The sequence below is a fragment of the Suncus etruscus genome, chromosome 7 (genome assembly GCF_024139225.1).
Source record: "Suncus etruscus isolate mSunEtr1 chromosome 7, mSunEtr1.pri.cur, whole genome shotgun sequence".
NCBI classification, from domain to species: Eukaryota; Metazoa; Chordata; class Mammalia; order Eulipotyphla; family Soricidae; genus Suncus; species Suncus etruscus.
The window spans coordinates 21,944,000-21,962,595 of NC_064854.1; the positions used below are offsets into that span (position 1 = coordinate 21,944,000).

At 39.1% G+C, this 18,596-nt stretch overlaps 1 protein-coding gene across 1 annotated transcript in view; it reads right to left on the reverse strand.

The window, feature by feature from the left end:
- Positions 1 to 18,596, reverse strand: part of MINDY3 (MINDY lysine 48 deubiquitinase 3) — a 65,375-nt gene that overhangs the window by 37,015 nt on the left and 9,764 nt on the right. The window contains exons 2-6 of the mRNA XM_049777798.1: positions 16,827 to 16,906; positions 14,762 to 14,822; positions 12,647 to 12,820; positions 8,652 to 8,703; positions 7,130 to 7,244 (exon numbers count right to left, since the gene is read on the reverse strand). Coding sequence (XP_049633755.1) covers positions 7,130 to 7,244; positions 8,652 to 8,703; positions 12,647 to 12,820; positions 14,762 to 14,822; positions 16,827 to 16,906 — 482 coding nt within the window. The remainder of the gene's footprint in view (positions 1 to 7,129; positions 7,245 to 8,651; positions 8,704 to 12,646; positions 12,821 to 14,761; positions 14,823 to 16,826; positions 16,907 to 18,596) is intronic.

Sequence of the window (18,596 nt, forward strand, 5' to 3'; positions counted from 1 at the left end):
TTCTCATCTGCATCACTGCCTCTGCTGTGGTTCACCTCTGGGGATAATCATTTCACTAGTTTTCCTGATCCTCAGTTTATCCCCAACTTTAGCACTCTGTTATTGATAAAAACATCTACTCTACTGCTCACCAGACTTTTGGCCAGATAGTAGTATTTAAAGAAGTTTTTGCACAGTACACCAGGTTTTTATCCCCTAAGACCATATATATATAGACATATATATGCCACTTTAGTCTGGTCTTTATTTAGACTGCCTCTGTGGTATCTGATGCTGTGCTCATATCATACTCTTTCCAGTGGCCTCAAAGTGCTATAATCTCAACCAATTGTGCCTTTAGAGTTGCTGTTCCCACTGCTTGGGTCTTCTTTTCAGACCCTGCCATATAGAACATGTCTTCTTGTCCCTCAAGAACTCACTCATAAATAATACAAACTCTAGAACTCAGGTCTATCCTGGAATTCACCCAATAAACAGCTCCAATTTTCTCACCATGCTTTTTGGACTAAATTCCAGCTTGGAAATAATTGATGTGTTCATTTTTATAACACCAAAGTGGAACCACTTAAAAAAATGTAAGCCCATATTACAGGGACTATTTACTAGCATAGAGCACCGAGTAATGCTCAATAAATATTTATTAATGAAAGAAATTCGGTTTCAAACATGGTGATTCAGTAGGATATTAAACTGAGAGAGTTCTACTAGGAAATGAGGCTGGCACTTGGGTACCAAGGGTCAGAACAGAAGTGGACATAACCACATTTAGGTGAGCTAGGAGAATATACAAAGCACATTGAAATGTAGGCAATTAGAAAGCTTTCAGGGGGACAGTGAGAGTATGTGATAATAGGAAAAAAAATGGAAAGAAAATTATCAAAATAAATAAAAGGAGAACTGGGCATTACAGGAAGAGAATTTGTATAATGATTTCTTAGATAAATTAAGAAGTTGAAATTAATAAGATGAAATTATTCTGTTGAAAAAGAGCTTAGAAAAAAGGAGGTGAAAGGGCCAATTGTTATATGAGGTGAAGAAAAAAGAAGATAAAATCCAAAATAGGGTACAGTTCGTACTTAGAAGATTAAGATTCTGCAGTTTAGAAGATGGAGGGAAAAGTCCATTTGAAAGTGGTCAAAGAGAAGCTTTGCAAAAGCCGGCTCCCTGTGTGTGACACCAGGCGGGGAAAATCCGCGAAATTACACCGGCCCAGTGGGGCCCAACTGTGAAAAACTGTGAGTGTAACCTGTCTATGTCTGTCTACTGTCCTCTTGCGTGAAACTCTTGCGAGTGGGGCAAAAAGAGGCTCCAGAAACCTCGCTCGCCCAGACGCCATTTTCAGGGAGGGACTACAGAGCATGAAAACCGGCTAAGCTTTGCAAAAGCCGGCTCCCTGTGTGTGACACCAGGCGGGGAAAATCCGCGAAATTACACCGGCCCAGTGGGGCCCAACTGTGAAAAACTGTGAGTGTGACCTGTCTATGTCTGTCTACTGTCCTCTTGCGTGAAACTCTTGCGAGTGGGGCAAAAAGAGGCTCAGAGGAGCACGGCCACTCCGCTTCGCTACGCGGCCGTGCACTCTTTCTAAGGAAAGAACTCCATTGCAACAAGAAGGAAAAATCACACTAAGAACGGCGCTATATCACAGAAGCAAACATTTCTCTCCGGACTGTCTTCTCTGTTGCATGCTCGGGCCTAAGATTTGACCCAGTGTGAGGCTTCATCCACGGAGGACTCCCCTCCCTTAGAGGCAAGTCAGCCCATCCAGAAAGGGCGGAGCCAGAGGAGTGTGCTGCCTGCATCATATAGACAATGAATACCACCACAACACGTAGAAAAACCCACAATACAAGTGTGACAATGGGGAAACAACGCAGGCCAGCATCAGACATAGAGAATGAAGATGACAATTCTGAGGACCAGATAATGACTGAACAACTAATCAATCTCTCAGATAAGGACTTTAGACTAGCAATATGGAAGATGCTCAACGGACTCCAAGAAACCATGGATCGAGTTGAACAGAACACTAATAAGAACCAAGAAAATATGAAGACAGAAATCACAAAACTCCAAACTGAAATAACATGTCAACTAACAGGATGAAAAAGTCAGTAAACGAAGTGAATGACAAAATGGATAAGCTCTGGGACAGGGTATCAGAAGCTGAGAATAGACTTGGTGCTGTGGAAGATGAGATACATAACAATTCCATACAGCAGGAGAGATTGGACAAAAAACTTAAAGCAAATGAGCAGACAATGGAAAAATTAGTCAAAGAATGGGAACAGATGAAAATAGAAGTCAACAGAAACAACTTAAGAATCATTGGAGTCCCAGAGACCCAGGAAGAAAATTTCCAGGAAGAATCAATGGTCAAGAATATCATTAAAGAGAAACTTCCAGAGCTAAAGAATATATGTGTTCAAATCCTGCATGCCCGAAGAGTACCAACCAAAAGAGACCCCAGAAAAACCACCCCAAGACACATCCTAGTCACAATGACAAATCCCACAGATAGAGACAGAATTCTGAAAACAGCAAGATCAAAAGGGGAAATCACGTTCAAGCAAGCTTCCCTGAGATTTACAGCAGACCTGTCACCAGAAACACTCAATGCCAGAAAGCAGTGGTGGGATATTGTGACAAGACTGAATGAAATGAATGCTTCACCCAGAATACTATACCCAGCAAAACTCACTTTCCGGTTTGACGGAAGAATACATGGCTTCACAGACAAAAAACAGCTCAGAAACTTCACAGACACAAAACCAGTCTTAAGAGAAAAACTGAAAGACCTAATCTAAGACAAGACTACCCAAAAGACACACCAAATTTCGATATAAAGATGGCATTAAATCCCAGGACAATTCTTTCTCTCAACGTCAATGCACTAAATGCACCAGTTAAGAGACACAGAGTGGCTAAATGGATCAAAAAACTCAATCCAACCTTCTGCTGCCTACAAGAAACGCACCTGAATAGTCAGAACAAACATAGACTCAAAATAAAAGGCTGGAGAAAAATTATCCAAGCAAACAACACCCATAAAAAAGCTGGAGTGGCCATACTAATATCAGATAATGCAAACTTTATACTCAGGAAGGTTGTAAGGGACAAAGATGGACATTTTATATTAATCAAGGGGTACGTAGAGCAGGAAGAATTCACTCTCCTAAATATATATGCACCGAATGAGGGGCCAGCAAAATATTTAATACAACTGTTGACAAATCTGAAAAATAATATCAACAACAACACAATAATTGTGGGGGACCTTAACACGGCTTTGTCAACACTGGATAGGTCAACCAGACTGACACCCAACAAGAATATACTAAACCTGAGGAGAGAAATGGAAGAAAGAGGCCTAGTGGATATATATAGGACACTCCATCCTCAGAAACCTGGATACACATTCTTCTCCAATGTACATGGGACATTCTCCAGGATAGACTACATGCTGGCACATAAAACATACCTCCATAAGATCAAGAGGATAGAAATTTTGCAGACTACCTTCGCTGACCACAAGGCTCTGAAATTATTTGTGAACTCCAAAGGGACTCAGAAGAAACACTTTAACACCTGGAAGTTAAACAGCCTCATGCTCAATAACCAGTGGGTCCGAGATGAAATCAAGGAGGAAATCAAAAGGTTCCTGGAAACAAATGACAATAAAGACACAAACTATCAGAACTTATGGGACACAGCAAAAGCAGTACTGAGAGGAAAATTTATAGCTTTGCAAGCACACATCAGGAAGGAAGAAGGAGCTTACCTGAGTAGCTTAATGACACAGCTAATAGAACTAGAAAATGCTCAACAAAAGGACCCAAGAATAGGAAGACAGAAGGAAATAACAAAGCTGAGAGCAGAAATCAACGAAGTGGAAACTCAAAAAACAATCCGAAAGATCAACGAAAGCAGAAGTTGGTTCTTTGAAAAAATAAACAAGATTGATAGACCACTGGCAAACCTAACAAAGAAAGAGAGAGAGAGAAACTTGATAACTCGTATCAGGAATGAAAAAGGAGAGATCACTACTGATATGACAGAGATTCAAAGGGTAATCAGAAACTACTTTGAAAAACTCTACGCCACTAAAAATGAGAACCTGGAAGAAATGGATAAATTCTTGGACTCTTATAATCTTCCACGGTTGAAGGAAGAGGATGTAGCATATCTAAACACCCCCATCACCATTGATGAAATTAAAACAGTAATCAAATGTCTGCCGAAAAACAAAAGCCCAGGTCCAGATGGATTCACTAATGAATTCTATCAAACTTTCCAAGAGGAACTACTGCCAATCTTGGCAAGACTCTTTCATGAAATTGAACAAACAGAAACACTTCCAAATAGCTTTTATGAAGCCAACATCACCTTGATACCTAAACCAGAGAGAGACGTACCAAAAAAGAAAATTACAGACCAATATCACTGATGAATGCAGATGCAAAGATCCTCAACAAAATCCTGGCAAATAGGATTCAATGTCTCGTTAAAAAGATCATCCACTACGATCAAGTAGGTTTCATCCCAGGAATGCAAGGCTGGTTTAACATCCATAAATCTATCAACATAATACGCAACATCAATAACAAGAAAAATAAAAACCACATGATCATATCAATAGATGCAGAGAAAGCATTTGATAAGGTCCAACACCCATTCTTGATCAAAACTCTCAGCAAGATGGGAATGGAGGGAACCTTTCTCAATATAGTGAAGGCCATCTACCACAAGCCAGTGGCAAATATTATCCTCAATGGAGAAAAACTGAAAGCCTTCCCTCTAAATTCTGGCACAAGACAAGGCTGTCCTCTCTCACCACTCCTATTCAACATAGCACTGGAAGTACTTGCTATAGCGATTAGGCAAGAAAAGGATATCAAGGGAATCCAGATAGGAAAGGAAGAAGTCAAGCTCTCACTGTTTGCAGATGACATGATACTCTACTTAGAAAACCCTAAAGACTCTCTCAAAAAGCTTCTAGAAACAATAGACTCATATAGCAAGGTGGCAGGCTACAAAATTAACACACAAAAATCAATGGCCTTTCTATACACCAATAGTAATAAGGATGAAATGGACATTAAGAAAACAACCCCATTCACAATAGTGCCACACAAACTCAAATATCTTGGAATCAACTTGACTAAATATGTGAAGGACCTATACAAAGAAAACTATAAAACTCTGCTCCAAGAAATAAGAGAGGACACACGGAAATGGAAACGCATACCCTGCTCATGGATTGGCAGGATTAACATCATCAAAATGGCAATACTCCCCAAGGCATTATACAGATTTAATGCCATCCCTCTAAAGATACCCATGACATTCTTCAAAGGAGTGGAGCAGACACTTTTGAAATTCATTTGGAACAATAAACACCGTCGAATAGCTAAAGCAATCATTGGGAAAAAGAATATGGGAGGAATTACTTTCCCCAACTTTAAACTGTACTACAAAGCAATAGTTATCAAAACAGCATGGTATTGGAATAAGGACAGGCCCTCAGATCAGTGGAATAGGCTTGAATACTCAGAAAATGTTCCCCAGACATACAATCACCTAATTTTTGATAAAGGAGCAGGAAATCCTAAATGGAGCAGGGAAAGCCTTTTCAAGAAGTGGTGTTGGCACAATTGGATAGCCACTTGCAAAAAATTAAACTTAGACCCCCAGCTAACATCATGTACGAAGGTAAAATCCAAATGGATTAAAGACCTCGATATCAGCCCCAAAACCATAAGATATATAGAACAGCACATAGGCAAAACACTCCAGGACATTACAGGCATCTTCAAGGAGGAAACTGCATCTCCAAGCAAGTGAAAGCAGAGATTAACAGATGGGAATATATTAAGCTGAGAAGCTTCTGCACCTCAAAGGAAATAGTGCCCAGGATACAAGAGCCACCCACTGAGTGGGAGAAACTATTCACCCAATACCCATCAGATAAGGGGCTAATCTCCAAAATATACAAGGCACTGACAGAACTTTACAAGAAAAAAACATCTAACCCCATCAAAAAATGGGGAGAAGAAATGAACAGACACTTTGACAAAGAAGAAATACACATGGCCAAAAGACACATGAAAAAATGTTCCACATCACTAATCATCAGGGAGATGCAAATCAAAACAACGATGAGATACCACCTCACACCCCAGAGAATGGCACACATCACAAAGAATGAGAATAAACAGTGTTGGCGGGGATGTGGAGAGAAAGGAACTCTTATCCACTGCTGGTGGGAATGCCGTCTAGTTCAACCTTTATGGAAAGCGATATGGAGATTCCTCCAAAAACTGGAAATCGAGCTCCCATACGATCCAGCTATACCACTCCTAGGAATATACCCTAGGAACACAAAAATACAATACAAAAACCCCTTCCTTACACCTATATTCATTGCAGCACTATTTACCATAGCAAGACTCTGGAAACACCCAAGATGCCCTTCAACAGATGAATGGCTAAAGAAACTGTGGTACATATACACAATGGAATATTATGCAGCTGTCAGGAGAGATGAAGTCATGAAATTTTCCTATACATGGATGTACACGGAATCTATTATGCTGAGTGAAATAAGTCAGAGAGAGAGAGAAAAACGCAGAATGGTCTCACTCATCTATGGGTTTTAAGAAAAATGAAAGACACCCTTGTAATAATAATTTTCAGACACAAAAGAGAAAAGAGCTGGAAGTTCCAGCTCACCTCAGGAAGCTCACCACAAAGAGTGATGAGTTTAGTTAGGGAAATAACTACATTTTGAACTGTCCTAATAATGAGAATGTATGAGGAAAATGGAGAGCCTGTCTAGAGTACAGGCGGGGGTCGGGTGGGGCAAAGGGAGACTTGGGACATTGGTGATGGGAATGTTACACTGGTGATGGGTGGTGTTCTTTACATGACTGAAACCCAAACACAATCATGTATGTAATTAAGGTGTTTAAATAAATTAAAAAAAAAAAAGAAAGTGGTCAAAGAGCAGTTTATTTTCTTATATGACTATTCTCACATTTAGAAACAGCATGGATAAAATTATACTTGCGGTAGGAGATAAGCAGAAAAACTAAACCCAAAGTGGAGGCAGAGTCTGCGTAAAACACACCTTTGTCAGTAAGACAGAGTACAGAAAAAGCAGTACTCCAAATCTGTTTCCCCACACTGAATATTGGTCCAATACGGCATCTTTTAATTCTGATAAACTTCTGAATGTTCTCTTTCTGGAGGGGGGGAAAAGAATTAAGTATTAGTACCATGATGATATTGGCTCTGCATTCATAAATAAGAAAAAACACTTCAATTACCTAATCTATTAAAAAACATACAAACTCAGAGAATATCAAGTGTGTGTATGTGCGTTTTTTAAAATAGAAACATATCCATTAAAAGCAACAGTTATTGCCGATAGCTGTAACTATGTACATTAAAAAAAATCTTTTGATGGCTCCAAGGCTGAAACCCATAAATTCATATGTACAAAGGCAACATATGAAGCCCTTCCGTGACTGAACTTATCACATGACCCCTGAAGGCAGAAGCGGCCGATTTGTAGGGAACTTCTTCTTCGTTTAGGTCAAGCATCTGCTCCAGTCAATACTCTCTGAGAAGAGTGGGTGGTCTACCCACACTCAGGAGTTCTGAGGGGCTTAGGCCTGATCCCTGATAGGTTTCTGGGGTCCACCATCTGTGGTGCTAATATTAAACCAGGCTGGGCTGCATTTGAGGCAAACGTTTTACCTCTGTGCTCCTTCTGACTCTGCACCAGCATATTCTTTCAATAATTACATTTTTTATTTGAAAGAGGTAGTTTTTTTTTTTTTTGAAGTAGTTTCTTTCTAAGAGGTGTTGAAGACCAAAGAAAATTTGGCTTTTTAAAATATGAAAGCTATTTACCAACAACCCCGATACTAAAAATAAAATGTAGATTTGTGGCTTCTTTTAAAAATAAAGTATAATGCATATTTCAAATCCCATCTATAATTCCAACAACAGCTATCCTTATCTTTTGCTTTTTAATCGTTTTTATGTTCTAAATAAAATATGGCTCTTAAAATTACAAAAAGCATTATTTTGGCAAGTAAGAGATAATTTGATTATTCAGCCCTGTTTTTTGGGCCACACCCAGAAGAGTTCAGGGGTTACTCCTGGCAGGCTTGGGGGACCAATTGAGATGCTGGAGACTGAATCAGGAATGTTCCTGTTTTTTGGGCCACACCCAGAAGAGTTCAGGGGTTACTCCTGGCAGGCTTGGGGGACCAATTGAGATGCTGGAGACTGAATCAGGAATGGCCACATGCAAGGAAAACTGTCCTCCCTGCTGTGCTAATGCTCTGGCCCTAATAACTTGATATTTATTTTACTAAAAATCTTTTTATTCACTCAGGGAACAAAGAGTTAGATTACTGTTTTTCATTGCCACGATAGAAAAGTCTTTCTTTTTAAAAAAGTGTATTTCAGTCTTTAATTTAGGAATTTGATTAAGTATATATTTACAAATGATTTTTAACTGCAAAACAAATAAAGCTCTACTCAACATGTAAATCTAAGTTCCTTTCACACAATCAACAAACTTAAAAATGGCAACGTGTCCACAATGTAAGTATTTTAAATGTTCTGATGTTACTTACTGAATTAATGCATGAAACCGCTCAAAGCCAAGCTCTTCGACAGCCAAGGCAGCTATACATAAAAGACACTTTTCAGCACTACACATGGCAAATAAATGACACAAGATACACACAGCAGACTGTAAATACTTTCAAGCAAAATTTTTCCCCTCTGTCCTTATTCCCTTAAAATTATCAGTTTATTTTCATTTGACTAGAACAGAAGTTTCTATATCATTCAACATCTTAGTTACCATGAAAATAACTAAAATGGGTATAATACTGAGAATGTAAAGGGGAGCTTTAAGTTGAAACATTTCTGTTCCGTTCAATCAGGTGAGATGTTTACAAACTACATGTTTTTATTAAGCCACAGTGCCGGACACATCCGTAATGTGTGCTGCACTTCTAGGGTCTTAAGAATTAGTTCATAGGGGCCGGGCGGTGGCGCTAGAGGTAAGGTGTCTGTCTTGCCAGCGCTAGCCTAGGAAGGACCGAGGTTCGATCCCCCGGTGTCGCATATGGTCCCCCAAGCCAGGAGCGACTTCTGAGCGCATAGCCAGGAGTAACCCCTGAGCGTCACCGGGTGTGGCCCAAAAACCAAAAAAATAAAAAATAAAAAAAATAAAAAAAAAAGAATTAGTTCATAGTTCCCAATAAAACCGCCAGAGCTTAACTTCTGATAAAAATCTTTCATTTTAACGCTCAACTACTAAACAAATGTGAATAGAAAAGCACAGCACTTTGAAAACACAGGTTCAACAGTAGCTTTAAGTTTGTTTCCTCAATCATGGATGTCAATGTTGAGTTTTCAGGAACCCTTATATGCATGACCACAGCATAATTAAACAAATTTTTTTAAATTGAAGGAAATCAAAGCAAGCATTTTGCAAAGGACGTATTAGTTCTGCACTTTACTAAGTGCCAAGTCCATTTCCAAATGGTCTGTGGGCTTCTTTCACTTAATGCTATTTTCTTTTACCGAAGAGGAGCCCCAAACAGAGACGAAACTTGTGAGCAGTAAAATTGAGATATTTTTGTAGTTTTTTTTTGGGGGGGGGGTGGGCTTAGACCAGCATGCTCAGGGCTTACTCTTGACTCTGCACTCAGGAATCATTCCTAGCAGTGCTCGGAATATGGGAGTCTACGGGTTGAACCTGAGTTGGCAGTGTACAAGGCAAGAGCTCTCCCCACTGTGCTATTTACTGTCTGGCCCATGAGACTAAACCCAGATAATTCTTGACTCCAAGATAAGGATCTCTAATAAGCATATAAAGCTAATTAAAATCTCAATTTTAATTTGTCATAAGAATTATCAGCAGCTCTCATAGACTTTTGAATGTATTTTCATTAGAAAATTTATGAATTAAAAAAATAAAACTTATAATGTAAAATGTTTATCATACTTGTTTTTCAAAGCCTAGGTTTTTTTCTTTTTCAATTTCTAAAATGTTTGGACATTCAAATGCACTTAAATAATCTTTTGATTTGTACAGGAAACAAACTGAAGCTGAACCTGAGCATTCTCTACTGCAAATAATTGTGCATTCCCGACAAGCCAGAACCACACGCACCACAAAGGCAGTGACATTAATGCTTATACAGTGTCAAACTGACAAGGGGATGGGGTGGGGGAAAACACTTAAACTTTCAGGATTCAGTGAAAAAATGCTACCTAACCTTTTTTAAATTGTATTGATTATTCAGTAGTGCTTATCTGCAAACTGTTACTGGGTCTACATTTTGAAAGTAGACATATAATAACTTTGAGAAGAAAAGGCAAGCAAAATAAAAAGCTTAGCAGGCAGGATGGTGGAAAAATATAAAACACAAGAACACAACTGGGAACAGGAAAGAACGGGTAAAACAGATTGTTATAATGGAATCGAAGTTTTAATGTAGATGAACTCATCTGTCAATAGCCAAGATATATTATTAATTCTATTAAAATTCCTCTAATTTTACAATATGGAAAACACCCGAAGCATGGCATAATTTCATCTATACAAAATTTTAAAATGAGGCAAAATAAATACTACTAAAATGTATTTTTTGAGAGAAATTCTGATATAATGATCCACCAAAATTCACTGCTGGAAGTCTCAAAGTTAATACACTATAAAGTCATTTAATCTAGAGCAAACCTCACTTCAGAAGTGCATATTTATAATATACAATATACTGTCAAAATAGTTTTTAAATGTTACAAAATATATTTTTTGCTCTTTTTTTTTTTTTTTTTTTTGGCTTTTGGGCGACACCCTGCAGCGCTCAGGGGTTACTCCTGGCTCTGCATTCAGGCATGCTTGGGGAACCATATGGGATGCCGGGGATTGAACCTGGGTCCATCCGGGTCGGCTGCATACAAGGCAAACATCCTACCACTGTGCCATCTCTATGGCTCCATTTTTTGCTCTTTTTATTAGTAAACAGACTGGTTTTCAAGTGCTGGTCTTTAAAAGGATTTGTATCTAGTCCTCTCACACTCTACTAGTTTAACATGCTTACATGGATATAAATCTGGAAAATAATATAAAGGCCAAACTTAATGGCCTTTCAATTATTCTCCTTGTAACTATTACTACTTGTTTTTACTACTTGTAAAATATGTCCAATTCTTCTTCAAAGGGTTGCACTTGAAAGTTGAGAGGAAGCACCACTGAACTGTTAATATGTATTTTAATTTTGCTTGCCAACTTAGTATTAGCATTTGATGTTGCAATTAGGAGTTTAAAAATCAAAGACAATGGGCCGGGCGGTGGCGCTAAAGGTAAGGTGCGCCTGCCTTGCCTGCGCTAGCCTTGGACGGACCGAGGTTCGATCCCCCGGTGTCCCATATGGTCCCCCAAGCCAGGAGCAACTTCTGAGCGCATAGCCAGGAGTAACCCCTGAGCATTACCGGGTGTGGCCCAAAAACCAAAAAAAAAAAAAAAAAAATCAAAGACAATGATGCCTTAGAGACAAATAGAGCCCATGCAAAGTCATATGTCCAGCAGAAGCTACTGCAAGGTCTTTTCTAAAAATGAGGTGTACAATGTCCACTCTCCCTAGAGATGATGGCTAATGAAATGCAATAGACTAAGTCACTTATTCAGTAGAACCACTGAGAGCTACCAGCTATCAAATGCTAGCTCTCAGGTGATTCCTGAAAACAACAGCATCTCTTTATCTGACTTCATTAACAACCAGAAGTTTCTCTTTTTCTGGTTCATCATGACAGTTTTCAGGGCAGTTACATCACTATTTCAAAGGTTAATACCCACAGGATAATGTAAATTTTATAAATGAGAAGGATCCAATTTTGTTTTTTGGTTTTGTTTTGGGGCCATACCCAGCTGCGTTCAGGGGTTACTCCTGTCTCTGCACTCAGAAATCGCTCCTGGCAGGACCATATGAGATGCCAGAGATGGAACCTGGGTCCGTCCCAGGCCAGTAGTGTGCAAGGCAATAGCCTTACCACTGTGCTATCGTTCCAGCCCTGAGAAAGATCCATTTAAAAGAAATCTTCAGTGTAGGATTATTCAAGCTCACAATGAAGAGCTATTGTGAAATAATTCATCAACTAATGATTCCCAAATATTAAGGAAAACTGTTCCTCTCAATTCTCAGAAAGACACTTCTCAAATTTTCTGGTATCTCTCCCAACCTTTTCCAAAGTTACCAAATAAGACATTAAAGCTTCTGAAACTACCAGGCACTAAAAAACAACAACAAAAACTTTAAACTTACTAAAAATGTTTAGACTTAGAAAACTTAAGAGATTATAAAGCTACAGTGAAAAATTAGAAATTTTAGAAATGCACTTCCATTTTTTCCCCTTAGAATGGAAACAAACTAAAATATAGTACCCTTTAATAATTATAACAATGACACTGGAAATAAAGAATAGTAAGATTCATGAACTAAGCACTGGTTAAAAGGAGAAATCATTACAAAAATTGAAAAAAAAAAAAAAAAGCTTTCCTTCTAATTTGCCAATAGTCAAAGAGAGATCAGGACATAGTAATGTGTCTTACGAGAATGTTCCGCTGGGCAGCTGGGCTCTGCGGGGCTCGCAGAAACGCTGGCACTTCCCTCAGCTGTCTTTCCTCGGAGCCATGACACCAAGCAGTAGGATCCAGAGTTGTCACAACAAGCACTTTCTAAAATGTCATATAACGTATGACAAAGGAGTTCCTTCCGCTCCTTCTCTAAAGACAATCAGAGGGGAGAAGTTATCATAGTTTTATGTGGACAAAGGAAATAGTTCTGTCCGTTATAGCTGACCTCATGAACCTCACCACAAAGTGTGATGAGTTTAGAGAAATAACTACATTGCGAACTACCCTAACAATGAGAATATATGAGGGAAATAGAAAGCCTGTCTAGAGTACAGGTGGGGCAGGGGGGGATGAGGGATATTTGGGTCACTGGTGATGGGAATGTTACACTGGTGATGGGGGGTGTCATCTTATATGACTGAAACCCAACCACAATCATGTTTGTAATCAAGTTGTTTAAATAATAAATATTATTAAAAAAAAAAAAAAGAAAATAGTCCTGTCATGTATCACAGCATTAAGCACTTGAGAGGTGAAAAAGTCAGCAACAAATGTACAATGTTACCTCCAAAAAGTAACGTTACTGTAGTTCAAGGTGGCCATTAACTAGAAATGGAACCGTGGAAGACTTATAGAAAGGACGTTCCTGTCTAGATCTGTTATCCACCTCTCCCTTTTCAAGCTGCAAAGTGAGTATCTGAAACCAAGTCACCGTTTTATAAGATATAAGGCTCCAGGGAACCCAAATTTCTTTCCTTGCATTTCTGACTCAATCTAATGAAGCTAATCTCATGTCCCACAGGGGTGAGGGGCATGAACACTGTAACAACATGATCCATGACTTCAGCAGAGGCCACTGAGGTTAGGCTGTTGACACAGAAGCACCCATCTGAAGTTACTTGTTCCTGGGCTGTGTGAGGAGAGCCGCAGGCTTAGTGTACAGACAACAGCAAAGATGCTCATTTTCCTCCCGAGTCTCAGCCATGTTCCCTTTCCGAGATGTATGAATATCCCTTTCTGAATTTTCACAGGGGTGTATGTATATATTCTATTAGCAATTTTATACTGCAAACAGATTACAAATCCATTTACGGCAAGGGCTGGTCCTTCACTTCATAACCACCACTGTGCTTGCTGTGTGAAGGACGACTATGAGCATTTCATCTCATTTAATCATTTTATCAGTGTCAATTTTGTGCACATGTTATTACTAAAACATCTGTGCCAGTAAGCTCTTCAACAGCTTCTTCTCCACTAAAATATACTTTCAAATTTTGGCTATGAATTAATAAAAATGTAAGACAGCAGCACTTTAAATTTTCTCTATTTATTTTGGTTTTGGGCCCACACCTGGCGAAACTCCAGGATTATTCCTGGCTCTTCACTCAGGAATCACTTCGAGTGGACTCAGGGAACCGACACTTTGAGATGTCGGGATCAAGCCTGGGTGGGTCGGCCTCATGCAAGGCAACCTGCTGTACTATCTCTGGCTCCAACATCTGGAAGTCTTAAATTAAAAAAAAAAAGTCACTAGTAGACTCCATGGGTATGGTTTGAAAGATAAGTTGTTTTTATTCCAGCTTCTTGTAGAAGCTATTCTGAGGTTTCCATGCATTTGGGCCAGTGAAGGGAAGATCTGTGCAGAGTATCAAGTGGAACACAAGGGTTTATTCCAGCTGGGCTGAACCACCCCACTCTGATGTAATCAGGCAGAAGTGGCACAATTTAATTCCGAATGAACTGTGGTATTATCTACACTGTGTGAAGCATTGTATTCAAAGAGTCAGCAATACAAAGAAATGGAGTCATTGCTCATAGCTATGCATGACAAAACAAAGATGACTATTCCTTAGAAATCTGCTCCATTTTAGCATGAGATCAAAGGATTCTTCTCTCCTTAATTGTAGTATCCCGACTTACACTTCCCATTTAGGAAAATCAACTTTGAAATTCACATCTTTTAAAATTTGGAGTCATGATTAATAAAATGGTCTCTTAACGAGTTGCTTACTTTCTGAGTATCTGAATTCGACTATTAGCAATAAAAGGAAAGACAAGGCCATGGGAGTTGGTGAAAGACAGTCCTCATACCTGGGCAATCCCTCCATGAAGACTTCTCTGATGAAAACAGGAGCTTCTTCAAAAGAAAGGCCTTTATACAATTAAAGCAATAATTATTAGAATGCATTATTATTTGAGCTCAAAAATTAAAAACTAATTTGTATCCCTTTTCTGATCTTTTGAATAGCTTTATAACTTCAAATGGTTTCTTCTTCATATTCAACAGTGACTGTAAGTTGTTTACTCTTTACATACTACCCTTCAGACTTTGCTTTACATTCAAAAAACATATTGCCTGACAAAGGGAAGAACTGACTCAAAATAAGGCATCGCACAGGGGGAATTAAAGAAACCAAGGAGCAGTGTGAAGAGCTGACAAGAATAGGAAAAGCCTTAACTTTTCTATGGGAGGAAAGAAATCTAAATTTTTCACTGGCTTACAGAAAATGCCTAACTTCCTGATTTAATGCAAACACTCCAAGATTGACATCTGGCTTTTTCTGAAGTTAGTACACTAGGTTACACTAGAGAGAAGCCAGTTTGTGTGTGGTGGAAGGATTATCTGTCTCCTTTTCATTGGACTTGATTACTTAAAATGCAGACTCTCCACATTTTCTATGTGAATTGTTCTGAGCAGAGTCAAGAAAAAGAGAATACTAGGGCACTTACAAGTGTCTGAAAGCAATAGTCTATGGGTAAGGTCTACTTTTAATAGGGTAGAACTGGGTTTGAATTTGGGTTCCACTGCTTTGGTAATTTAAAATAAGCACAGCTCAAATTATAAGGTTGCAATGAGAATTCTATGAGATAATCTGTGTAATGTATTTAGCACAGGACCTAGCTCTGAATAATCAATCATTTCAAAGCATTTTAACAAAATAGCAGTCTCATGAATATTTTAAAAGTTTGTATATACAACAATCAATTTTTTCTGATTCTTCCCGAAAATGAAAGCAACCGTAAACTGAAAGTAACTACATTACACAATTTTGGAAGAGTGAGGAAAGAGCCACTATTTTGCCATTACTACATACCCTCTTTCTGATATACTTTTGTCTTTCACACTTGATTTACATTTTATTATACATTATGTGTATATATATATATGTGTATATATGTATATATTATATTTATATATTATGTGGATTATATTCTCTTTTTCCAGAGTTCATAGTTGTTAGTAACTGCCTATCAAGCCATCAAAACATAATTTCCCATTCATTTTACATTGCTATACATCAGGTTGTTAAATGTTAACTACTAAAATACACAAGGTTTTTAAATACCTCTTCCATATACATACTCAGCATTATTTCTTTAAGATGTATATAACTATCGAATAATCTTTTGAGGTTCTGATTATAATGTAAAAATCTTTCTTCCCAAAATCAGAGTACAAACTTATACCACATAGAATCAACCTATCCTTTTATGCACTGACAATAATTTTATATTTAAAGATTACTAAAAGTAACTGAAAAACGCCAGCGAGTTTTAGGTGTAGTTTTTAAAATTGATTCCTAGTGACAGTGACTAAGACACACCAAGATTCAAATATGTATATGTATTCAAACTGACCCTACCTTCTGAGCAAAGGAAAAAAATCTTTGGAAATTATTTGAGTTACTACCATTTTTTACCTCAAAAAGCCAAAGCTACCAATGAAAATAGGATAAGCTGTTAATTTACAATAAAATTTATTAAGTTTTAGACCTAAGAATAGGAGCTCATCTTTGCCTTGTTGGGAATATCATTTTCACAGACAGAACAGAACAAATAAAAAGAGCACAATCACTACGAGGTAGACTTCCTGTGTAAAATGTACTGGACAAAATCATAACAACCCCCAAATTTCTAAAAAATCAGCAAGCATCTATTATGCATTTTGAAAATGAAGTCAACCTGCTACTACCGTGTAACCACCCCTTTTCTGAATTCATTTTTCTTCTGAATATGTATTGCCCTTGCACGAGTGACAGTGAAGTCTCAATTGAGCATGTGTGGTGATGATGGAGTGCAGACATCAGAGACAAAAGTCAGCCAGGCCATGCCCGAACATGGTCCTCAAAGAAATCGGAGATGTGGTCTGTGTTACCTGAACTGGTGCAATGACTGCACAGGGGCCACCTTCGAACTGTTCCAGCGCAGATGCCTCTGAATCACTGAAGACAAACCCTGAAAACCAAAGCAAGTAGCAAAAATTGAAAATGTAACTCGAGTTCACAGCTGAACACATGTGAGGTTGTTTGTTTTTTGTTTTTCTTTTTGGGTCATACATGGTGGTGCTGAGGGGTTATTCCTGGCTCTGAGCTTCGGGGTCATTCCTGGCAGGCTCAGGAAGCCATATGGGAGGCCGGGGATTGAACCTGGGTCGGCCGCTTGAAAGGCAAATGCCTTCCCTACTGGACTATGGCCCCCAACTTTTATTTTTAATGTACTTTTTAAACAAAAAGTGCCCTTGACACACAAGTCAGGCAGTTAATTTGGGGGGGGAATGAAAGAATCCTTCCAGCAAAGATTCTTTATCTACTGAATGCACATGAGCAGAATCCCATAGGTGGGGCTGCAGTTGTAAGGGGACTCCTTGGGGTAGGTGCTTGCTGATAAATCCACACTAACTCAGACTTTTGGGGCTTTTCCCATACAGCTGCTAGAAATGCTCTGCCCAAAAGACCAGGCTTAGCTGAGAATATCTAAGAACCTGTCGGTATAACCTTCAGGCAGTCTTCTCTTCTGTCCCAGCTGCAGTGGAATCTACTTCAAGCTGGTTGTTTCAACACACCAGAAAGCTTTTACATTCCAGTCTGAGCATCTAGGCTACCTGCGGAAGGTCATGGGCCCTGGTGCAAAAGGCATAAAAAACAGGACAGGCAGGAGCCCCAGGTTCCCCTTAGAGTGCACAGGGACCTCAGAGCACTGCCAGGAGCAACTGTAGCTCCTAACCCCACAGAAGAGTGGAGAGCGGCCCCCGAAAGAGGAATTCAGGAAGGTCCTAGCAAAAATACAAAGAAGCTAATGTGCTTATGTTAGGAAGGAGGGTCCATCTTCTGCCCGGCTCAACTTGGAAATTGGCCTTGAATTAGAAAGGGTTGGAGAGGTAGGTGTGGGAAATGACTCTCCATTTCCCACAAAGAAAAAAAGCCCCTTGAATCAAGTACAAATATTTGGTAGCAGCAGGGCAAGTTAACAGAATGGAGGGTAAAAATTTAATGTTCACTGAAGTGGAAGAAACTCATGGGGTGTGAGGTGAACAATGGGGCATGGGAGAAGGCTGGTAAGAGAGAAGAACCCAGGGAGTCCCCCCACACTGTTTCTATGGAACAAAAATGAGAGAAAGACAGGTTTTGGTTTGGTTTGGGGGCCATACCTGGTGGCGCTTGGGGGTTACTCCTGGCTAAGTACTCAGGAATTGTTCCTGGCAGTACTCAGTGGACCATATGGGATGCCGGAGACGAACGCAAGTAGGCTACATGCAAGGCAATCGTCCTCCCCACGGGCCTATTGCTCTGGTCTCAAAAGGCAGTATTTTAATAGCACTTACAAAGATGTCACCAACATCAAAATCAATATTAGTATGTCAAGGATAAACTACATATCGAAGCACTATTTCCGAGGTAAAAATTAAGATTTGTTGAGTAAGTGCAAGTGGGACAACAGCTGGGAACAAAAGAATTGAGAATCCTCAAATTTCCAGCTCAATACAAATGCCTCATTCTAACCCCTCTCTACCTTTCAATCTCTCTAAGAGCACAATAAGAAAGATCCCACATATTTAAAAACTAAGACAAGAAAGTGCCCCAAAATTCCTTGTTGTGTACCCAAAGGAGTTGGACATGCACCTGAGCAGCAAACTAAAAAATTTGTT